Source organism: Ambystoma mexicanum, chromosome 9 (assembly GCF_040938575.1).
Source record: "Ambystoma mexicanum isolate Mex_15411 chromosome 9, UKY_AmexF1_1, whole genome shotgun sequence".
Taxonomy (NCBI): domain Eukaryota; kingdom Metazoa; phylum Chordata; class Amphibia; order Caudata; family Ambystomatidae; genus Ambystoma; species Ambystoma mexicanum.
In genome coordinates, this window is record NC_090931.1 from 95169803 (window position 1) to 95192630 (window position 22828).

Sequence of the window (22828 nt, forward strand, 5' to 3'; positions counted from 1 at the left end):
TGGGTTTGGGGAGACCCTAACTTCTGGGTGGCACTTTTAAACATGTGAGTACTTCTTGGTCGCAAATATTCACTCTCCATTAAACTAACCTCATAAGGTGGTTTAGGCCTACTTGGTCGCAAATATTTGACATTTTCACTTTTGACCAAATTTCTTTCGGTCGCATTTTGGTATAAAATGTAGCGGGGGTGGGGGGCTCCTCACGCAACGCCCCCCCCCCATTCCCTTACCCCACCCTATCTATATATTTAACTAAATTTGACTGAATTTTGACCATGAAAATTATCAAAAAAATCGTTCAGCAGTAAAAGGTGAAATGTGTTTCTATCAAGTAGGCTAATACCCACAAGGCACCATGGTCCACCCATGACGGCGCTAGCTTAAGCTGCATGTGCAACAGTGTCGGCCCTGATCTGCAGTCTCCTATCCTGCATCACATTACACCCGGTGTTTCTCTTGGATGCAGCAACAGCCTGTGTTCTAGACCTGCCATTGATGTCTGAAAAGGCCACTATCGAGTGAAGCTAAATGAATGGCCCTCTTCGGAGGAAGATGGCGGATTTGACCAGCCGCACTGACCTGGTTTCAGATAGTCGATCACTTCGCCCTCTAGCGATGGCCAGATTGTTCTACGGACACACTTTGAGGCCCACAGAAAGAATGACTTGGCCGATTGCGTGACTCAATGGCCTGGAATTCCGGCACAGGATTTGGCAGGCCACGGATGCAAGTCTGTGAATGTTTTCTGTACAACAGAGGGAATCTGTTTCTTGGAGAGGGAAAGTTGGCCATGCAAACTCCACATTCCTGCCGACGCAGAGGAACTGAATGTCCTGGCAAAGCGAACGCTGCTGATGGTAGATGGCCTGTTCCTCCAAGGGGAGAATGGATTGGCTGTCCATGGCTCATGGAGAACCATGCCACGTGGGTGTGGCCCTACCGGATCCTGCCAAGAGGCTACTGTTGGGCTTTCAGGTGGACAAATTGGCTGAACCTCCATTTGCAACAATTTACATCTATTAAGTGTTATATTTGCATGGATCGGAATAAAGATTTGATGATACCGGGCTAAACACGCTCCTGTGTAAGCAGGAGCTACCTCTGGCAACAAGGAGCGCTCGTACAGGGCACGCCATAAATCCCTCTTCCATGTGAGAGGCAAACTAAGACATTTTGGTCGTTATATAGTAGCCAGGATAGAGACACGCCTCTACAAACCATACACCTGGACCAAAAGAAACACTGGACAATACAGAATGAAGAACCGACAATGAAACTACTCCACACCAAGAGATCACCAGAAGCCAACTATGCAACCCCTTCTTTTCTCCACACCCTCACACATACTACACACACCCAGAGGATTAGTGAAACAACCCACCCTCTCTAATCATGCTACAAACCCCAATACCTGCAGACAGCAAACAACTCGGACACTGGATGCCACCCTTCCAGGCACAAGCCCAGTGCACACACAAAAAGTACACCTAGAAAGCTCACGTCCATAGGTGTCGGTTTCTCCAGGTTCTGCCCGCATCCACAGATGAGCACAACCTCGATCCTTTTCCGCTCTGCCTCACTAACCAAGGCTACCCACTTTTCTTGCAGAGCCACGGGAGCACCCGGCGAGCATGCAAATGGCAGCAGCGCACGGTATACATCAACAAAACATCATTATGATTGAATACTTCCAGTAGTGTCCAAATGTTCATTTATGCAAATTGTCAAACACACAAAAGGAATGTCCGAAAAGGTATCTTTGGTACCAGGGGCGAAAAAGCAGCTCCTGGTTGCTGTGGGTGTTGAGCAAACCAGGCTCTCTTACTGGACAGCAGGAGCTAAATGGCTCCCAGCTGTTTCGCACCCTCTGATCTATGAATGCACCTTAAACCAGCAGCCCATAACCTTTGCCTCTGTGTACTGCTATGAATGGAGATGCCAGCCCCTGCTGCAATATACATGTTCCCTCTTCTGCTGGCCCTTTGACCAGGGGGGCACTATAATAGCCAATGCCGCACATTAAATTCTTGCACATACTATTCAAATGGCAGCGTTCCGAGTTCCCCGGGAGAATTCTTGGAGCATGCCCTATAGAGGCCCGGATTGGTACCGATCAACAGCATGTGTTGGCAGACTAGATTATGAGCTTTGTCACCCTTGGGCATGGCTTCGGCATCACTCAGGATACCACCCCACACCGCCAGCTGTCAAAGTGGGCATGCCACATCTGTGCTAAATGAACATCTGTGGGGGGGTCTGTGTTTTCTTTAAGAATGCCATTGATTGGATGTTATGGGCGCCACTTGGACGCTTGAGAATTTTTGTGCCCATAGCTGGAGGTTGAGGGTAGGGTCGCCCCAAAGTGGTGCAGATCTAGATTGTCATTTGAATGCATCCGTTGACACGGTGTCCAAAAGAGACCCCGCACCCCAGTAAATGTCTTCTCCTCCTGCAATTCTGTGGTTCTTTTTTCGGGTGCCACTTTCTTGGGCAAGGATGCTATTGGGGAGGGTCTGTCGTCTTATATACTTGTGTCACTTTTTGAATCCTTTGTCTATGTTGTATCTGATTCGGTCGCTCCCAAACAAGAGACCACTCTGCCATCTGCGCGGGTCCAAATGATGGTGTCGGCCATGCTGTCTTTAAATAAACCCGCTTTATCTAACCAAGGTTCAGAAGTCACCTGCTTCGATTTTAAGGGAGAGGTGCCAGGATGAGGATTTGGGGGTTTCCTGATTGCCACTAAGGCTAAGCGAAGAGGCGCCATTGTTTGGCACATGCGAGCCAGGGGCCAGGATGAGGATTTGGGGGTTGCCCGATTGCCACCAGGGCTCAGCGAAGAGGCGCCATTGTTTGGCACATGCGAGCCGGGGGGGGGGGGGGGGGAGGGGGCTTCTGCAGGTCTTCTGAGGAAGGAGTGCGGCCAGCAGGCCTGTTGAAGGATTAGCCTGGACCCCAAGAGAAAATGTCCTTGGAGGGGGCTTTGTGACAGCCATGGCTGGGTGTAGAGCAGATGACTTTGTGTACATTTCTGATGTCCATTGTGCGCCTGTGAAAGAGCCCAACCTCCCCCCTAGCCCTCGCCCCCCAGCCCCCCTTCAGTGGCGCTCACGCCTCGCCTGGCCAGTGATGTCACCGGGATCCCTTTTGAGCCTGGCCATGTGGCCTCTGCACACTTGAGTTGTTTTGAATGGGCGCTTGACATCACAGCGTTGGGCAGGCGCGCACATCGTGTGCACAGCAAACAGACAGCCTGTCCTATTGATTAACAGATGAGACCTCGCGAATCGATCAAAGCTCGGAGAGAAAATTTATCACTTTTAATTTCATTGCTGCCAAACATCCCTGCCGCTGGCCAGCAGTTAGTAAGACAATTTAAAGGTGAAGGAGCCTTTTTTAATTACTACAAGATACCTGACGGGGGTGAAGCCAGATTCCATTTGCTCGTGATGTCGACAGAAGGTATCTGGAGTTGGTCTGCGGTTCCGTAGTCCGGGTTTTAATCGCGTTCTATCTGGCTTGTGTGGACTAAAGGGCCCAACGTACTGGATATGTTGAAAATGCAAATGCTACTTTTGTTTTGAAAGGACACCAGATGAGGAAAGCGCTTTTTCTCCGAGCTGTAGTTTGCGCGAGGTGTGGCTGCCATTTTGTTTTGTAGTTTTGTTTCAGCCTCGAATCTATGCCAGCGGATACGTTGATTCTGCCTGTCAATCGGAGAGGGCGACGCCCATTATACATTCTTGGTATGGGAGTTTCATATATATGTATTGCTTGTTATGTTAATGCGCTTTATACTGTGCCAAATCACCACCGTAGTATTTATTCGAGCACCTAGGCTTGCCGGTAGAGTGGCTTACCCTGCCGCCACGGTCTATCGCAACCTTTTGTCTGCTAGAGGAAAGGGAAATTGAACAAAGCATAGAGGATGGAAAGTGGTAACTAGACACACAAAGGGTGGTGTGGTTGCCATGTGGGGAGGATGTTTTGTCATAGCCTGGGTACAGGTCAGTTTTGTTAGGTTGAACACGGCCCTGCACGCCTGTCCTAAAATGTTGTGATTATTGGGTTGTTTCTACGGGCGATTTGGCACATTTTAAGTTGGTGTGCCATTATAATGTTGGCTGCATGAGGGGCTTGAGAGCTTTCTTCGGCAATCTAGGAGGTTTGGAGGCAGATTTGCATGGCATATCCACATCTTGTACCCCCGGCCACGCTCCAAAACGTTAATTCTGTGCCAGCCAAGCCCGAGCCAAGAGGGACCTACTCGAGAATAAATTGCACGTTAAGGTGAATGTTGTTTGTAAGGGAACAGAGTGGCTAATGCTGTAAAATTGTACAAATCCTGGCCCCTATTTATTTGTCTATTCAGTATATATAGGAGCGCACCAAGCCCAAGGGCATCAGGGCACTGATTCCAGTCAGATGGGGGAGGAGGGGGGTGGGGAGGTGGGATAGACGCATAGGGAGAGAGAGTGGAGACTTAATGGTAGAAGTGTACCAAAAAAAGTAGTGGAACTGTGGTCTCGGCAGGGGAGTGGCGCATAGTGCAACATGTGACAAGGTGTTGCGGCTGGGACATTGCAGTAGTCTAAGTGACTAAGGCTCCTATTACAACTTTACACGCGCGCAAGGACATGAATGGACAAATGCTCTACATAGAATGGGGAATATGGTCCTAAAAATGAGAGGAATGGTAAAGAGAAGAAAAATGGCACACTGCTCCCGACCGTTCCCGCTCACTTCGATCACTGGACTTAGTTGAAAAGGTGAGTCTTTAGCTTCTTTACAGGTGTCCAAAAGGTTATTATTAAGAGTTTGTACCTTTTTACGTCATGCTCTGTTTTATTTGAATTCCTGGCGAGACGGTGCAGTGCTTCATGCGAAGGGCCGCTAACGAACTTACCTTGACTTTTTTTTCAGCCGCTCCAAAACATTGTCTTTCTGTATTGAAAAGGTGACCCAGAAGTGAGTACCTTATCCCACAAGTCTCATGTGGGGGGGGGGACCGCACCGAAATGTCAACCTCCTGTTGCTAGTATGTGCCCTATGCCAAAGGCTAGCCAGACTAGAGTCCCACTGCAGATAGTGCATGTATGAGCCCCACAAAAACAGATCTGTTGGTGCCCCCCCCCAAAAAAAACGGACCAAGAAATACCTTGCTAGTCAAAGCTTGGACTACTTTGCGAAGACGGCCAAGGGTTTCATACCTTGATATGATATGACATTCATAAAGTACCTATACACCAGTGTTTCAAGGCGCGACGAGGCAAGGGACGGGGAACCGATAGTAGGATCGTTGTCTGTCTTCCATCGGTTTCCCCGCCCTTGCCTCATCGCGCCTTCAAACACTGGTGCATAGGCGCGTTATAAATGTCATGTCATAGCGTATCAAGGTATGAAACCCATACATACCGCTCAATTCCTTACTAGAGGAATCCCTCATGTTGCTCCTTGCGTGCAGGAAACTTAGCCCTACTGGCCGATCACTGAATGAACCCAATGTCTCGGGGTCCCTTCTAAAGGACTGAGAGCTCGTTCTTCTCAGTGTGTCCTGATCTGTTGATGGAGGCTCCTTCGTTGAACTGTGAAACCGTTTCTCATTCTTGATGAGGGTTCGGATGCTCGTGATATTGTTAATGAGACTGAAGTCCCCTCTGTCTTTGCCTGAAGTGACCAAGATCAAACATTGCTGTTTGTGTTTCTGTAAATGTTCACACGTCCCGCCCCCAAAGTGTGATATGCCCATTCCTGACATCTACAAATTTTTGGAATCCCTCCAGGCTGGGGTAGACTGGCCAATAAGGAACTCTGGAGATTTCCTGATGGGGCTCTGCACCCTGGACCTCTTTTGTGTGTTCTTTCTAAATATCCCTATAGACAAAGGGTTGGGCTTGCTGAAAATGTGTACTATGGGGCCACTTTGGTTCCCAGTCCACCGCTGCCTTCAGGGACCAGCGAGGTTGCAGAAGCACCCGGTTGGCCGTCCTCTTGTTCCTATCTTTAGACATGGCCATGTGTTGACCAAGGAGCAGATAAGGCCGCCACAAGGCCGTGACTCGTAGTTCATCACAGCTGGTGCTTGTTTGAGCACACCTGAACACTGTGTTCACTTGATGATCATGAAAAGGGACGCTTGGCCGTCCCTAGGCTGTCAACGTTCAGCGAGTGGCTCGTGAGCAGTCGCTTAACGCGGTGGCACATGAGGTCATCCTGCTGAAGAGTCCTGGCATCCTCTATTTATAGAATTCAGCACATCTGACCAAATGACCCACTCACCAGTCCATGCAGAGCCACAGGTCCAATTCAAGAACACACTTGCAACTTATTTCATCCTACAAAGTCCTCATTTCGTGTGGCGATCCAATCATCCTAATATATTAGCACATACCCTCTAAAAGACGGAAGTGCTTTGATATCAAATGGGGAAAATGCCCTAGATTGCATGAAAAGCACAATCCCTGATCAAAATGTGGATCAATATTCAAAGACCATATAGGAATTGCTATTGTACAAGGTCCGCTCCATAAACCAGTTTTCTTCATAGTCTATGGCGGTTTCTGCGTGGATTTCGATGCTCCTATCCCTATATTCAGCCAATTATGCCCATTCTCGTGTATATATGTGTATATGTATGTATGTATGTATGTATATGTATGTATGTATGTATGTATATATATATATATATGCATTTATGTATGTATATATATATAATTAGTCCTGCCTGTGATCTCTCACAAAATGTGTGATGTATGTTATGTTGACCAAGGTCCATTGCGTGATCTTTCAAAGACTGCCAACTTAAAACGAGTTGTAAGATTTGAGCACCGCTTTTAGTGGGTTGTTCAAAAAAAGGTTTGTGAGGCCTACATCTCACCTGTTTACATTTTGATGGTTTCATTTCATGTCTGTTGGATTTCTTTCGTTAATTTGTTGACTTTATTTCAGTTCATCTGATATTCGCATCTTAGGTCAAGTAGATTCATGTTTTATCGTAACCAAAAGGTGACTTTGGTTTGAATCATTTCAAGCCAAACAGGTGGTGAATTTGTTTGACTTCGTTAAATCTCCACCGAGTGAGCCGTATAGTGGCTAAAATGAACTGAAGTGACTTGAGGCATCATTTTAATGATTCATGTTTGGCTCATCATGATTTGAGGGAGTGTTTTAAGGCTTACCGATCTAGAATTCTATCCAAACCCATCGGGTCCAGGAGGACAGCCTTCTTTCCATACCGCAGAGGGCCACGTTTAGTATTTGGGTAAAGTGTTCATAGTACTGAAGAGTTCTGACAGACGTTGCCCCTTTCGTCAGCTGTCGGAGCAACACACACTCTAAGGTGGCACGAAACTGGCTTCTGGAACGGGTTGCATGTTGATGCTGGAGACCAATCCATTTTCTTACAAGAGCATCTCCCCACTGACGGGCACTGATCAAGTCCAACTTTCTCCAAGGTCTACTGATTGATCCTTGAATAAAGAGCAAATTGTCTATTCGGCCGAAGAGCTCTTAAACTCTTCACGTAGAGTTTGTTGCCTTGTAGTCTATTCATCCAAGCGTGTTAAATCTACTGAGGATGTAGAGAATAAAACCTAATGGCCTTCTGGGGCCTTCAATTGGCTCCCCTCTCATATCACCCATGTCCCTTTGTGCCTAATGGGGTTTATCTCGATTGCTAGTCGGATCCACTCAGGAAATTCAAAATGGCTCCATGGGCTGGGGTTTTATAGCCAGTCTGACTACATGGTGGAGAGGTGCAGGAGAACGTTTTTCTACATTGAGGGTCTGCTTTAATAATTCACTATTTAAATAGTGTTCTAATGACTTTCTCACTTTCACCACCTGTTAAAGCAGGTGCGTGAATCTATGGAGGACAACTGTGCTGAATTAAAGTTACAGTGAAGTAAATGTTTTATGAAGAGAAACAAAACACATAGCGTTATAGTTTTAGAAGGTGTATTTATCCTAAATGTGTGATGTACAATTGCTTAAATTGCCTTTGTGTAGAGCCCTTTCATGTCAGACCTGTCGAATGCTCTTGGCTGGTGGTCCTGGATGCATTTAACAGTTGCGTGCCATGTTGTACCTATCCCAACTCCCATTCTGAATGGCCTAATTGATGTCCCAGAAGTTCAAGACCATCTACTGCCACCTTACATGAAAAGGAAAAGCTATTTAAAAATGCAGGGTTTAACAATGTATAATACTGTGCCATGAATATGTGCAATGTTGTAACTGGGTTTGTGTTTAGGGCACTTGGTAATGACCCATCTACTTTCTCTTCCAGCGGGTGACAAGTCTTTTGTGTGCATACAGTGTGGGTCACAGTTCTCCAAGGAGGAAGCTCTGGAGGCCCACCGGCAGACCCATACTGGTAAGAGTTCTGTCCGATATGTCTTCATCCAGGATACTAATCATACGTTTGCAAGTCATCTTAGTCTTTATGCCTTCTCCAGAATCTTGCTATCCACTGTTTACATAAGGGTCAACATTCAGACCTGGCTTTATCTGTTTGGTTTTGGACCATCTCAATGGCCTCGGGGGAATAGCTCTGGGGCAAGGTGCTTGCCTTGGATGCAAGACGTCGCGGAGCAACACCGGTTAGATTCCCTGGGTGCGCTGAGTATTAAGCGCGTTATAAATAACCAATTTATTATTATTATTATTATTATTATTATTAATAATGGGTTTGATCTGTGTGCAGAATATTTGCCTGACATTAACACTCAGTCTGACCGCACTCAGGGTTTTATGCTCCTGCTGTTTTAGTGAGCCCCCAAAATGCTCTGACTTGTGTTAAATTATTGACTTGAAGGAACCTGTTGTGTTGCGGGGCAGGGGTTTGACATGATGTGGTGCATTTGTCGAGGTCCGTTGAGAACCTGGACATTGGACGTGTTGAACTTACTCCGCACCATCATGGGGGCGGTTGATGTCTCGCGTTTGGGGGCGGTTGTTGTCTCGCGTGCCCTCCGATATGTCCTTAGCATCGTAGAATGTTGCTCTTTGCGATCTGCTGCTTTTATTTGTGTTTCAGAAGTACTTGGTAAACAAACATTTCCCACTTCTTGCAAGTTGTGAAGGAGTCTGTGACACTGCACGCCCCAGAATGGCCATCCGAAGGCAATTGACTTGAATCTCTAACTCTGGAAGACGCCAACGGCTTAGACAAGCTGGCGGACCTTTGCCAGAATTGGCAACGCATTCTGAGTGTAGGGGGCCTCTATTTAAAGCATATTGTCGGCTCTAGCAGTGGACAGGTCTGTTTGTAGAGCAGGGCTACTCTTACTGCTTTAATAATGGGCTCCAGATAATGGAATGTTGTGTTGGAAAAAGATGATTTACTTTTTTAATTTTAGTTGAGCGAGTCAGAAGAGGAATGGCACCTCTGTCGATATGTATGACGCACTGGTCACGTGTCTGTGAAACCTTTTATTTTAATTAAGCAATAATCTTTACGTCATGTGTTTATTTAGTACTCCGTTTATAAACAGTTAATAAAAGTATGCTGTGAATGGGGTGTCTTAACATGTGGGGGTCAGTTGGACATGGGTGCCGTGTCATAGGCCATACTTACTGCAGTTCTTACAAAAAAAAGTGAACTACTGGGTTGTTGTATCATTTTAAGCACACAACTGATCGTAGGCTTAACCCATCCACGCTTCCAGAATGTACACACGATAATATGTTTGAGTTTAGGAACGGAAACGCTGACCCTTAGACACCAAACCCAAGTTCATATTTGAAAGCAAAATATACCACTTATCGTGTTTTAATCTCAGTAATTTTCGGCGCGCCCCATTTTCGCTGTGGTGTTTCCACACCTGCAGTTTTTTGGGGAAACGATTTTTTTAAAAACAGTTCATTTTTTAAACTTTTTTTTTAGATGTGGTTTGTGTGAAATCAAATGGAACATTGAGTTGTACTAACATGTCAAGGTATGTACTGCGGTTCATTATAAATGACGTCCGTTTAACACTCCTTGGTTACTCCATAAAAGTGCCTCAAAGAGTATTCTGTGCCCAGATGTCCTGTCTCCTGTTAAATAGTGAATAACTCGAAAGTTGGTCTAAGAAGTTGCCAGATGGACACACTTCAAATGAGGCCCACCACGCCTGGCCGTGTGTAAATGCTGCCTCCTGACCCGAGCACAGCCCCTTGTATGTTACAGTTTGTGAGTTCATTCATGAATGGAGAGATTTTGACACTTGAAAATGACCCCCGGCTCTCCCCACTTTCCCGGCTCTAGATGCGACTCCAGAGCTGTTCATGCTTTCACACACCACCAGGACTCCGCGTTGTCTCTTTTCCATTTGGCCTCACATTTTGTTTCCACCAGCCATCTTTGGAAGATGTTTTGTGAGGCGAACGTGATAACCACTACACTACGGAAACTGGAAGATGATTTGTGTTTACAATTGAACCACCCTTTTGTCTGAAAAGAGCTCACTACAAATGTTAAATCCATTTGACATCTTACATTCTGTAAAAATCTTAAAACTGGAGTATTTGGCAAATATCCCCCACCCAGCACGATGCTATGCTGCGTCTGTGTGAGCCAAAAGGGCCTGAGCTGTTGAATGTGAACTTTTAAACTGGCTCTCTAACAAATCTTAAGCAACCTTTCTGCAACGACAGATCATGCAGGGATGCTCGTGGGCATCAGCTGTGACTCGTCATAGCTCTCCAGATGTTCTGGACTTCAATTCCCATCAGCCCCAGCCAGAACACGCAGTGGTGAAGCCTCATGGGAGTTATAGTCTGGAGGGCTACATAATGAGCACCCAAACGATTTCCTTTGTGTTCACTTCCTCAACCATACTCCTTTTCACGAAATATTGAAATGACCGCTCCCGTCCAGTGTATGCAGGTTTAAGAACCAATTCTTATGAATATTCCCAACTCAGAATCTGCACCCTCTCCAAAGCTCGCATCCGCACTGTCCCTAATGCAGAGGCGTTGCCGGGGGTGGGGGTAGGGGCTGAGGCGACTACAGACCCGGGTCTTTAAGTTGTAGCTCTGGATAGAAGCTCAGGGGGTACATCCAAAAGGCTTGCTATCCCTGAGTCCTGACAGTCCCGACATTCACGTAAACCCTGGATCTTTTCCAGACCTAGCAACACCCTGCCCCAATACATCTTCCTCCTAATGGAGGTTTTGGACTCCATACCGGCTTCCTCTGCTCTTAATAGGCCAAGCACGAGCTCAAAAAGTGAGCCGTGCATAGAAAGTAGATGTTTCCCAGGATGGAGGAATGTTAATGAACCTTCTCCCCGGACAGCGGGCAGAATTGCCAGTGTCATTCCTCTGCCCAATGCAGGGGTCATTATCTCGCCATTAGCCCATCCATCTGTCTCTGCACAATTAGAGCGCTTGCTTAACTTGGGCGCCATTGATCACGCCCCGCTACCGCAGTGTGTAGCCTTCAGGTTCCTTATTTAATAAGTGCAGGAAAGCAGCCGCTGGGGGAACTTGGGGTGCACGCGCATCAGTGTTTACCCTTGAATTTATTTACAGGCTGCATGTCCCTGTCACAGCAGGCAAAGTGTTTGGCTAATGAGAAAGTATGAATAGCCAACAGATCTGTTTGTCGGCAATAGCGACTCTGAAGTTATGGTTAAGTTGAACTCCACACTGGAAAAGCTTTCGAACTTTGGCCAAAAGGTTCCCAAAAAAAACAATTCCCTCGCAAATGTGTTAAGTTTGCTGTTGTTCTGTTGGAGGGCGGTCGAGGGTGCATTAAATGGGAGTTTCTAAGAGGTCTGTTCTTCCATCGGGTATGCATGTATGTACTCGGGGCAAAAACTGCAGGATAGACCACCAGTAGGCTGCCTCCGGTAGGCTTCCACCAGTAGGCTGCCTTCGGTAGGCTTCCACCAGTAGGCTGACACCGGTAGGCTTCCACCAGTAGGCTGCCACCGGTAGGCTTCCACCAGTAGGCTGCCACTGGTAGACTTCCACCAGTAGGCTGCCTCCGGTAGGCTTCCACCAGTAGGCTGCTACCGGTAGGCTTCCACCGGTAGGCTTCCACCGGTAGGCTTCCACCGGTAGGCTGCCACCGGTAGGCTGCCACCGTAGGCTTCCAACGGTAGACTTCCACCGGTAAACTTCCACTAGCAGTCAGAGAGCAGCTAAGCTGATATTCTATTATAGTTGGGTGGAAATTCTCATAATGTATTATTCTTTTTTAATTGAATACATGGTTTTTCTTGTTGGATTTCCATCCAGTATGTCGATGCAAATTCATATCTAAATCGAAAAATATGCCAATTTTGAATTTGGAATCCACGTTCCCTCTACGGCCTGTCCCTACAAAGGCCTATTCCATATTCAAGAGGAATGGAGCAGTGTCATGTCCAGGGCTTTTAACCATTTGGGACAAGGGCGGTATGTCCCGGTCACACTCCAGAGTCTGCAGTCTCGATGTGGTGGCTTTTCGGGTTTGTGCCATGCTCTTCTCAGTTACGGCACCTGAAGTTTTCCCCTGGATCTTTGTTGATGGCAGCGGATCCAGGGGCCACCAATTGCACCCCAAAGAAGGGGGTCATTGATGAACTGGTTTGTTTATGTCCTCTGTAATGTTGTCCAGTGCACAGCGGGTAGGGCAATTATGATTGTGATGTGTTAATTATAGATTAATAATCATACATGGGAGAAAAAGGCAAGAACATAGCTCCCCTGATTACACACACAGCATTATATAGAGGGAGCAACTGGCCACAATTTACAGGAAGAATTGCATATGCTATGTTTTTATGTTTTCTCCCATGGATTATTCCATTGAGAAGCTACATTTGAAACCATGCAGAATGTGTATTGTGGCTCAGCAGTGCCACCATGGATCTCTGGCATGATAATGCCTTTCGCCCTCGCTGCAGGGGTGCAAATGGTTTATTTTTTTTATCCTCTACAGATTGGCTGTGCAAGCGACGCCAATCTCCCAAAGGAAAAAAATAGAAAAAGATGGCCACCGCCATAGGGAAAAGGGGACTAAGTCCCTTTGCCATTTCTATGGCGGCATCCAGGAGCAGGAGGAGCGCCGGGACCGGAGGAGAAAGCTCCGGCACAGCAGGTTAGAGGCAACAAGGAGAATATCGCTGTTGCCTCCCCACATTTGGAAATAACGAAGATGGTGCCACCTGGGGAAGGGCCTCGGTTGGCTGAAAATAGCATGTGGTGAATGCGTATCCCCGCCCGTTGTTGCAGTCACCTGATTTCATGTGGGCACTTCACGCATTTCAAATAGCATAAAAATCTTCAGGTTCTGGTGAAGCTTGCAGGCCTACCCAGGCTTTATGCAGCTTTGTTTTCAGAAACTTGATGGTTTACCTGATAGAGAAGTATGCAAAAAGTATACTTAATTCTGGATGCTTGTAGCATGCCCATTCAATCTAGTTGCCACTTCAGAGCCTGAGGGGAAAGAAGAAAGGCAGATGGTGGAGAGAACATGAACCGTCGAGAAAAGAAGAGTCTTCGTTTGAAGCGATTGCAATCTCCATCTGTGGCAAAGTTTGTGGGAAGTGAGTTCCAGAGAGTGGAAGCCTGGACCGGACACTGCCAGGCACCCCGGAGGTGTTTTGATAAGATGTCTGTGCTTAGGAGGGCAAAGTATAAACTTCACAGGTATCGTGTTGGCTGGTAGATCTTGATGCTTTCCAAGAGGTAATCTAATCCTCGATCGTGGCAAGCTCTGTGGGTCCAGCAGAGAACCTTGGAATTAATTCTGGAGGTGACGAGAATCCAGAGATCTTGGCAGCATGCAGGTGAAGTGCGATGATGAGGATTAAGATTGAAAATTAGTCTTGCGACTTTGTTGTGGATGGTTTGACGCTTCATTTGGGAGGATTGGGCGGGACATAGGAGTGGGAGTTGACCCAGCACCATACAGCATGCCTTGCTAGGTTCTGCCAGCAAGCTTCCTAAGTGGGAAGTGCCAGAGCGTCTCTGAACAAATGACAAGGATGTTGCCTGCAGACATTCTCCTCGGCTTTGGGCTGTCCACCTTAAAGGATGACACAAACCCACCTAAGAAGCTAGGAGGAGTACTACAACAAACCTCAACCATCGTCCATCTTTCAAGGACATTTTCGAGACAGTTGAGCCCTCGAACAGCGAGTGACTTCACCACTGACTGTTTTCAAGCTGCAGTCACTAAAGCTGCAGTCACTCAAGCTGTCTGAGATGCCTCGACCAACGTTCCAGGTCCGCCAACCAGCACAGAGTATGCTTCTTGACCCCAAGCCACTCGGTAGGCCAGCCTGCAGCCGTCCATCCAGCCTCACTTGCCGAAGTACTTGCCGCCTGTTACCTGCATCTGTCTCCCATCTTGAACTCTGTCGCAGGAGCTGCAAAGCATATTGAAACCGACTCGACACGTCGAGCATCAAAATCATCTGAAGCCCCAGGTACATTGGTTTGGTCCCCCTGGGCCTTCTCTCGAAGGGCCCTAGTGATATTTAAGACCCCTTGCTCCCTTGGTGCTGAAATCAAATAACATTGAACAGTTAGGACTGATTGTTTTACCGACTACCCTCCTGTCAGCATCCAGAGTGCGTCCCTTTCCTTTCATGAAACTGTCTGTCCTCTGTGTTCCTTTACAGGGTGGGCTGTATTTTGCAATGTGCTAGAACTGTCTGTTTTAGTAATAATCAAGTAGATATTTATATACAACCTTAACTGGACAGTCCCTTTTATCATTGGGTAATAATTGTATTTTCGCTTTGTGGCCACTAACCAATGATCCACGGCCTTGCGGAGAAAAGCCTGCCGTTCCATCCACGTTACCGAAATTTGACAAGGAGTTTTATAATTTGTGTGTTTCCAAACTCTTCATAACCCTTCTGGTGTACTGGAGGTGTGGGGCTGATTGATGATTTAGAAACCGATATTCATCTAAGGACCACTGGTGCCCCGAAGGTAATTTGTCACAGTTGCTGTCCATGTTCACTTGCTCCCACTTTAAATGTTTTTTTCCAGTCTGCAAATCTCTCCAGTGGCGTTTGCCCCCACGTCCAACCCACCTCACAACCTGGCTAACTCCATCTCTCGCTACAATCATCTTACAACCTGCAGTCTGTAGCTCTGCTATGCATCTGTTCCCTGATCTCCATGTCCTACCTGTGGCCTTCATTCCTTGACCCAGCACCCCCACTCCCTGGCACTTCCTAGCCCCTAAAGTCTAGTCCAGTCTGACCTTGTCAGTCTTCAAATCTGCCCTAGAAACTCGACTGCTCTTTAAGGAGCCTCGGTCTGGCAACAAGTGTTAAGCCTCCCTACTACTGTCTTCCCCACCCTCCCATAATTTGTACACAGATGTCATACTCTGTATAATAATCCTGTTATATGTAAATGCTCAATACGGTAATTATTTTTCCCTGCAAGTTTAATCTCGTCTTGTGAGTGTCTGTGCTCGCCATCACCACCATCTGCAAGGGTCTAGTGCCCTTGCTGTAGCCCCCAGCCACTTGCCTCCTGCGCGGTATATAGGTAAGTTCAGCCCTCCAGTGCGCACCTTTGTACCTTCTCGCTCCACCTTCTTGCTCTGTTTTTTTCCTCTCTCGGATCTCCTATTTTATTTTAACTTTCTTTAGTGCTTTTCTGCACTCCTTTCCCCTTCTCCCCCTCCCTGCCAGCTTCCTGCTTCTCTCAGCCCCACCTCCCATCCTGCCCACTGGCCTTTGATTGGCTGGTGCAGTGATCCTCTCATGGCAACTCTGCCCGGGCAGCCATCGGCTAAGAGCCAGAGGCAAAGGACAGCTCCCCAGCTGCGCAGCTCCACTCCATGTTTTCCCGTGGTCACCTGGTACGCCAGAGGTAGACAACCTACTGTGACTGATAAGCTAAGCGTGGCTTGGGCGGGAAAGGTATGGCCATTACTGTCCTCCATTAAAACCCGCCACTCTTATTACTATTATAATATAGTTCATTTGTGTTAGTTAGCCATATCTCGCTGTTGGCCTAATTGTGTAAGGTAGTCTCATCTTGCTTTGAGCCCATTTGTGTTCGTCAACCATATCTCGTATTTAGCCTAAATGTACAAGTTAGCCATATTTTGCATTTAGACTAACAGTGTAAGGTAGGCTTACCTTGATTTTAGCCCATTTGTGTTAGCCATATCTTGCATTTAGCCTAATCGCGCAAGGTACATAGGTGGAACCCAGGATGTAGACATTGTACAGCGAAGCTATTTTTCTTCGCAGACTGCACCTTCCCAATTTAGCGGAAGCCACTGCCTCACACCGTATACCCTGCACTCACATATAACACATGCACTATTGCACATCACCTCTGCCATAAGAATGAAGCTACTCTTAATGACAAAAATGCAAACTGTAGCTTCAAACATAACTCTATCTCCTTAAACACAATCCCCACCCCCCCTTTTGTCCATAGTATACCTCAGCTGTGCCCATTCACACTCCATTTAGACCTAGATGAACTAGCAGGGTCTTGGTCAACCTCGCATAACTTTAATGGCTGAAATACACACACGCATAATAGCACCTCCCAGATTTGTGGACTCCAGTCCCTCCAAGGGCGTTCAACCAAAAGTGTGTTGGGACCATAATTGTGGTGAAAGGCGTTATAACAAATGATTGAACGAATGTCCGTCCCTCTCTATTGCCCAATTTCTCCCTACAACGCTGGTTAATGGATCTCTGGCTGGTACTCTAGGAGTATTGGGTGGCACCCTTCGTTGTGAATGCCTAATCAACCATACGTGCTGCATGGAGATTCTTGTCCAAATTCTCCTTATGACACAAATACCTAACACCAATTGGCGATACATGTCAAGATCCTGTAGCCTTACCCTCAACGCCTTTACATCTGCTTGTCAACCCCTTTTTTGCTCACTCGACTGATTACAACCTCATGACTTTGTGACAGTCAGTGCAATGATTGTGTTATTGTGATTCATGTGGAGACCAACAATGTGTTGCCCTCAGTTTTCTTGCTTTCCCGAATGTGTGTGAATCTACATCGATCGCATTCAACTTCACACATTGTCGTCCCTACGACGACATCCTATTTTGAATGATCTAACGTCAGCCATAAGGAAATATTTGAAACTATTACCTCCACCTATTGGTAGGGAGAGGGTGCAATTATACTGTGGTTTTACAAGAGCGCTGCTTTTGCAGTTTGGCTTTAGAGAAGGCCAGACTGTGACGTCACCACAAGGACCAGAGGTCCGGCCAACACAGAAGCCAATGTTCTCAATAAATTTGGACACCAAGTCCTTTTTACAAACTGCTGAAAGAAATCCTTGAGCGCACAATCTTTGGCCGCCGACATCACAGTACGCCTTGGGTTGGTCATTTCTTGATTTGCAAAGGCATAACCAGACCTTCTGTTTAAAGCCACAATGTGACTTAGCGATGCCGGGGAAAGACTGAAGAGATTTGGGAGTGAATGTCAACACCTTTTATTATGCACATCAACTCATTCTCAAGTCTAGAGAGAAACCTAAGGTGACTGATGACATATATTTGTCAATCTATAATCCACATGGGTGAATTGATGGATCCGTAAGGAACTGGCAAAACCAAACCCAGGAATATTGCAGTTGGTCCAGGGCAGAAGTGGTCCCTCGGCAAGTGTAGCCATTTGGTGTGACTTTGCTGTGCCACGTGTGTATGTTGGCATTTCATCCAAAGAAAAGTTTCCAGAACTGATAGTGCTGTGCAGGGTTCCGGGGGAACCATTCATTTTCCTTTGTAGTGGATATGTATGCCAAGTAGGATCCACTGAGGTCGGCCGGTCCTTGGCTCAGCTAAGATCCAGGCCCAGAAGGTGCCTGAAGTCGCGACTTCCTCTGGGAGATCAGCAGCCATCCGTGCAAGCTTGAATAGATATTTTTTTAAAGCAGCGATGAAGACGAGATTGGATGGCAAGCACATCTCTGCGGCAGAGGTCTGAACTCATTAGAAGCAAAAGCTTTTACAAAGTGACTGAAGATACCGTTCATTGATTGAGTCCAGTAGATGATCAAGTACTAGATCCAGCTGGGGATCTGGGACCTGGTGCACATTTGGTTTTCCACCACCTGCTATTACAATCCGCACAGGGTATCGCAGATCTAGAGGTCCATTGTATCCCGGAGACTGGCCTCTCCTCCAGTTCACCATGCTCTGGCATAGCACAGAGGACACCAGTGAGTCACGCTTCTTAAGGTGGACCCAGAGGGATAGGAAGCAAGCAATCCGAAACGTTTAGGCGTCCGTGGAATTTGGCCTTGTAGACGTCATTCGTAAACAGCTTGGGTGGATGGAACACGTCCCTGGTCCTAGAAAGTAAAGGAACACCCAATATAATGGAGTCTGATGGGGGATGTGTATACTATAGCTGTGTTTGACGTCAAAAAGGCCCATCTTTCGAACTTCTGTTGATAAGATGAACGCCGTATAGCGCTCAATCCAATTAATTGGTGCCGGGTGGTTACCCGTGCCCTGTAGATGCTGGATTTGCACGTAGCGCAATCGTCTATTGAACAATCAAAATCATTGGTGGAAGGGCCTTCAGTGTCCAATACGAGGTCCTGTACGGAAGGGGTGGAATTGATGGAGAAGGCCTTTGGATGTTTCTATGCGTTAGTGGTTTCTTTGCTCCCACGCGCCTAGTCTTTGCTGCTTCGGGCACAGGTAGACTTATCGAGGTTAGACCGTCGACCGAATGCTCTTGATTTTCCCCCGCCCTCACTTCTTTGCGATAGGCCACACTGCGCGGCTGCGCCTTCACTCATGAAAGAACTTCTGATGTGTTACTTGACTAAGTCTGTGCTCTGAAGTAGGGCAGCTGGCTATGGATTGGGTTTCAATTGCTGTATGGACCCGGATGCAGAGTTTTGAGTTTTTCCTTTGGAGGAACTGATCATTGCATGAGTGTACGCTCATTCTTGATAAATAACTTTAGCGACTAAATGCATGCCGCGCCCGACATTTGACACTTGGACACTACCTTGGCTTGGGAAACACAATTGGTCTCGTGCCAGGGGTTTTAATGACCGCTTTGCAATATAAATTGCTGCCTCAGTGAACCGAACTTGCGATCTTTTTTCATTTGAGCTGGGCTCTTTGCTGACGATCTGTAGTTAATACATTTCCAAATAATTGCTTTTCCTCCTCGGCCTGGCGGCGGGAGCACAGGCTACAGTCTCGTATGCCACAGGCTGACGGAGCGAGGAAACTTGCGCGAAACTCGTCACAGTCGCCCTGGCCCTCAAAGTTTGCTTTTACAGACGTGTAAAGCAGACACTGAACTACAGGAGTATCGCGAGGTTTCAGGGCAACACTGCAAAGAATCGAGCATCGATGGCTTGGGAAATGTAGTCTCGGGGTGCCTCATAGGTCAGGTTGAACAGTGTTCCCCAATTTAGGGGATTGTGTTTAATGCCGGAATCCAGAATCCATTCTAATCTTGGCCATCACCCACGCTCTGAGAGTCGAAGATTGTAGGCCAGGACTCTGGCACCTTTGGCTCTCCAGATATTTTGGACTACAACTCCCATCCACCCCAGTGTCAGGAGTCAGAAATTAGTTATGGGAATAGTAGCCCAAAACATTTGGAGAGCTACAGGTTGCAGACCCTTGTATGGGCCAACAGCACTCGTGCTCAAAGATGCCACTGTGGCCTTCTGACAACCAAAACTCTGCCACCACCAAATATTTTTGAAGTAACTTAACCATTGCATCCCTAAAATATCACTGAATTGGTCCAGGTTTTTAATGATGTAAAACGGCTTGTGGCAAAGCTCAGTGGCCCCCTCAGGTGCTCGCTGGGCTGTGCTGGGCTTGAGACGCCAAAGGCCCTGCCCTGAGCAAAGGGACCGCTTGCTAGGCCCACTGCCATTGCCCAGGGAGCACATCGGTCACTTACCAGTGCCTGCGCCCTGGCCAAAGGCCAGCCTCTAGTCTAGACAAGGGGTCCACTCTGCATGGCCACCGGTGACTGACCTCCGAGGACGTGACATGACACCACCTTCCACCAGTACGAATTAAACAATCTTATCAAAACTTGGCGCTACAGCAAGTTGCTAAACGACTGTAACCAGCCCAAACACCAGCTACTGAAGGTGGCGGCCTCTGATAAGGCTGGGTACATCGCAGGAGTTTTCGAGTCCTGGCATAGATAAGCGTGCTTCTACCCAGCTACCCCAAGCCTGCACCTGCCCTTTAGTTTACAGAACACCTAATGCAGGCCTTGATTGCTAAGCTCGACCAGCACCACAGGTTTGAAAGTGCTCTGCTTGGGCGGAGTGGGTATGGAGGTGGATGAGAGGGTCAGCGAGCAGATTAATTGGACCATCTGTTCCTATTGCATTTCCCTGATGACCTTGTCATGGCTAGACTCAGATTAAGTAGCTCTGATTTAGAACCCGGGAACTGAGGCTGCAGAGCCTGCCAGAGAACTTTGTACCAGCCAAGGATTCTACGGTGACATCCAAGCACCGTATCATGGCACCGAAATAGACCGCCTCGAGTCATCGTGATCGGAGGTAAATGGGGTTTCCAACACCTCATCGGGCTGTAAACATCCACGTCTCGGTTAGCGGTCTCTCAGGTCCCCCGCCGAGGAGACCACACTCGGTGGCCGAGTGGATGGTGAAATTGATAGTTTCCTCCACTGAGTGTCATGGAGGTCTTTTAGGGGTCCCAACTACGACCCCTGATGCCTCCCTTGCTATCCCTGTGGTCTCCCCTGCTACCCCTAAAATAAAGTGGCTGGCTTTCTTGTTCAGGCCTCTATTTTTTTTTTTAAAACGGGGTTCCAAAGTCTAGCACTTTCAGCACTGACCCTAAATAAGAAAGAATGGGAATACCAAATAATGTGTCTTTCTGGAATTCTATTCAATAATTCCTCGACTCATTACATGTTTATTTCAGGCACACTTCAGGGGGCGAGTCACTGATTTAGTCTGTTCTTAAACGCGTCATCTTAGCCTTTCATCCTTCTGAGGTCGATAATGAGTACCAGCGCAGGTTGTGTGATATGAGTGCATGTATATTTTTTCTATATAAAGCGCTTAAGCGTAAGTGCTATATAATAACACATTATAATTTGGCCATGGACGTCTGCTTGCATTCACAGTAATTTGGTAATATGGGCCTATACACACTGATATTAACAATACATATGGTGATCCATTCTTGTATGAAATGTACATCACGTTCTAGTGATATCGTGAAATTGTTCTCCGTGTACTTAAGAACAATGGTATGTGATGCCACTTCCTGTTTTGTCAAGGGTGAAGCGTCCTGTTCCATCGCTTCCTGTGATATCACTTCGGGGTGGGGTTGAATGACATCACTTCCTACATTGTCATCAGAGGTCAAGGGTCGTGTGGTGCCACTTCGGCTACCCCTGGCATTTTGGGGAAATGACGTCCCTGCTGAGTGTCTCCAGTTGTTTCTGCTAACCACCACCACAAAAACACTCCGTTTGCCCTGCGCTGTTGAGGACGAGGAAAAAGGGGGATTTTAGTCCATTTGTGGCTTTGTTGATGTCTTGCAGTGGGTGCCACGTGGTGTGATTACCTTCACTCTTCCTGTTTTAGCGATTGCGATACAGTGAGCTGGTGCCTTTCAGACCAGGATAGCTGAGTCTACGCGAGCCATGAAAGTGGTTGGACGTGGCCAAGTGTGGAACCCTATGGGGCAGTTAAGCCAAACCCCACTTGTTGCACATTGCTGGCTTTCGTGCCACCTGCCCTCTGTATGCTGTGAATTGTAGTTTTGAGGTGTCCTAGCATGCAAAGCACTGTTGGCTAACAAGGCATGACTAGTTCAAAGGTGATGTTGAGCACATGGGGCCGGTTGGCAAGTATGTTGGCTTCTGCTGTACCCCATGCTTACCCCAGGAATGCGGTCCAGGGCTTTACACAAACGGTGCTTCTGAAGGCACGAAGCCCAAGCTTCTATTGAGGGTTTCTCTCGACTCCAGTAATTGATCCGTGACTCTGTGCACAGCACGGGCGGCGTCACGTGCATCCCCCATTGCAGGCGTCTGCAACCTTTTGGCTGTCTAAATGTTTAGGATTACAACTCCCATCAGCCATACCCAGCATAATCAATGGTGAGGAATCATGGGAGTTGGAGTCCCAAATAGCTGAACAGCCGCAGGTTGCACACCACAGCTGCGATGCAACCGGCTGCCCCTCTGTGCAAAACATTCCAGTTTAGTATGCCAAACCATTTCGAATTCTAGACCACCCTACAAATAACTTTTTTAATAGATGAATGCGACCACTTTTATAACAGTGGAGCTCCCGTCTGAAACTTCAATATTTGCCTATGTTTCTGCCCCCGCCCCCTTAAGAAGCTATATATGGAAGAATTCAATGTAAAAACCGGTGATGGGGAGATTGGTGTGGTTTTGAGCTCAAATTAAGAAAAAAACGAGTTGGATAAATCCATGTATTTAAAATTTTGAAATGTAACTGTGAAGGTCATTTGGTGGTAAATGTATTGGGATCTTGAATTAAAAGTTAAGAAATGCTTAATGTAGATAATTAAGGGGTGTGTGGGGGGGGTTCTCTTGCAGTAATACACATGGATGGCCACTGGCCTTGGCATTCTTGGATCCTGGAGGGATTGTGGAATTAAGTAGTGCAGTCCTTTTTCTGTCGCCCCCCTGTTCATGAGTGCTGCAGAGCTGAAGTATATCGGCTGCTTAGAGCGCGTGCACTGGCTCACTCTACGGATGCAGTGAATTGATGGCTCCAAGAATTTCAACTAGCAAGAAAAACTTAGTTTACTCTATGTGTAAAATTGTGAATGCTTGGAGAATGGGTTCTCCTAAAAGATGCTCTGAGTTGGTGTTTTATATTCCT

At 47.1% G+C, this 22828-nt stretch overlaps 1 protein-coding gene across 2 annotated transcripts in view; it reads left to right on the forward strand.

Moving 5' to 3' along the window:
* The window catches only part of ZBTB16 (zinc finger and BTB domain containing 16), a 421469-nt gene that overhangs the window by 263805 nt on the left and 134836 nt on the right, over positions 1–22828 (forward strand). For both annotated transcript variants that reach the window (XM_069614226.1, XM_069614227.1), the window contains exon 4: positions 8288–8374. In XM_069614226.1, the coding sequence (XP_069470327.1) occupies positions 8288–8374 (87 nt within the window). The remainder of the gene's footprint in view (positions 1–8287; positions 8375–22828) is intronic.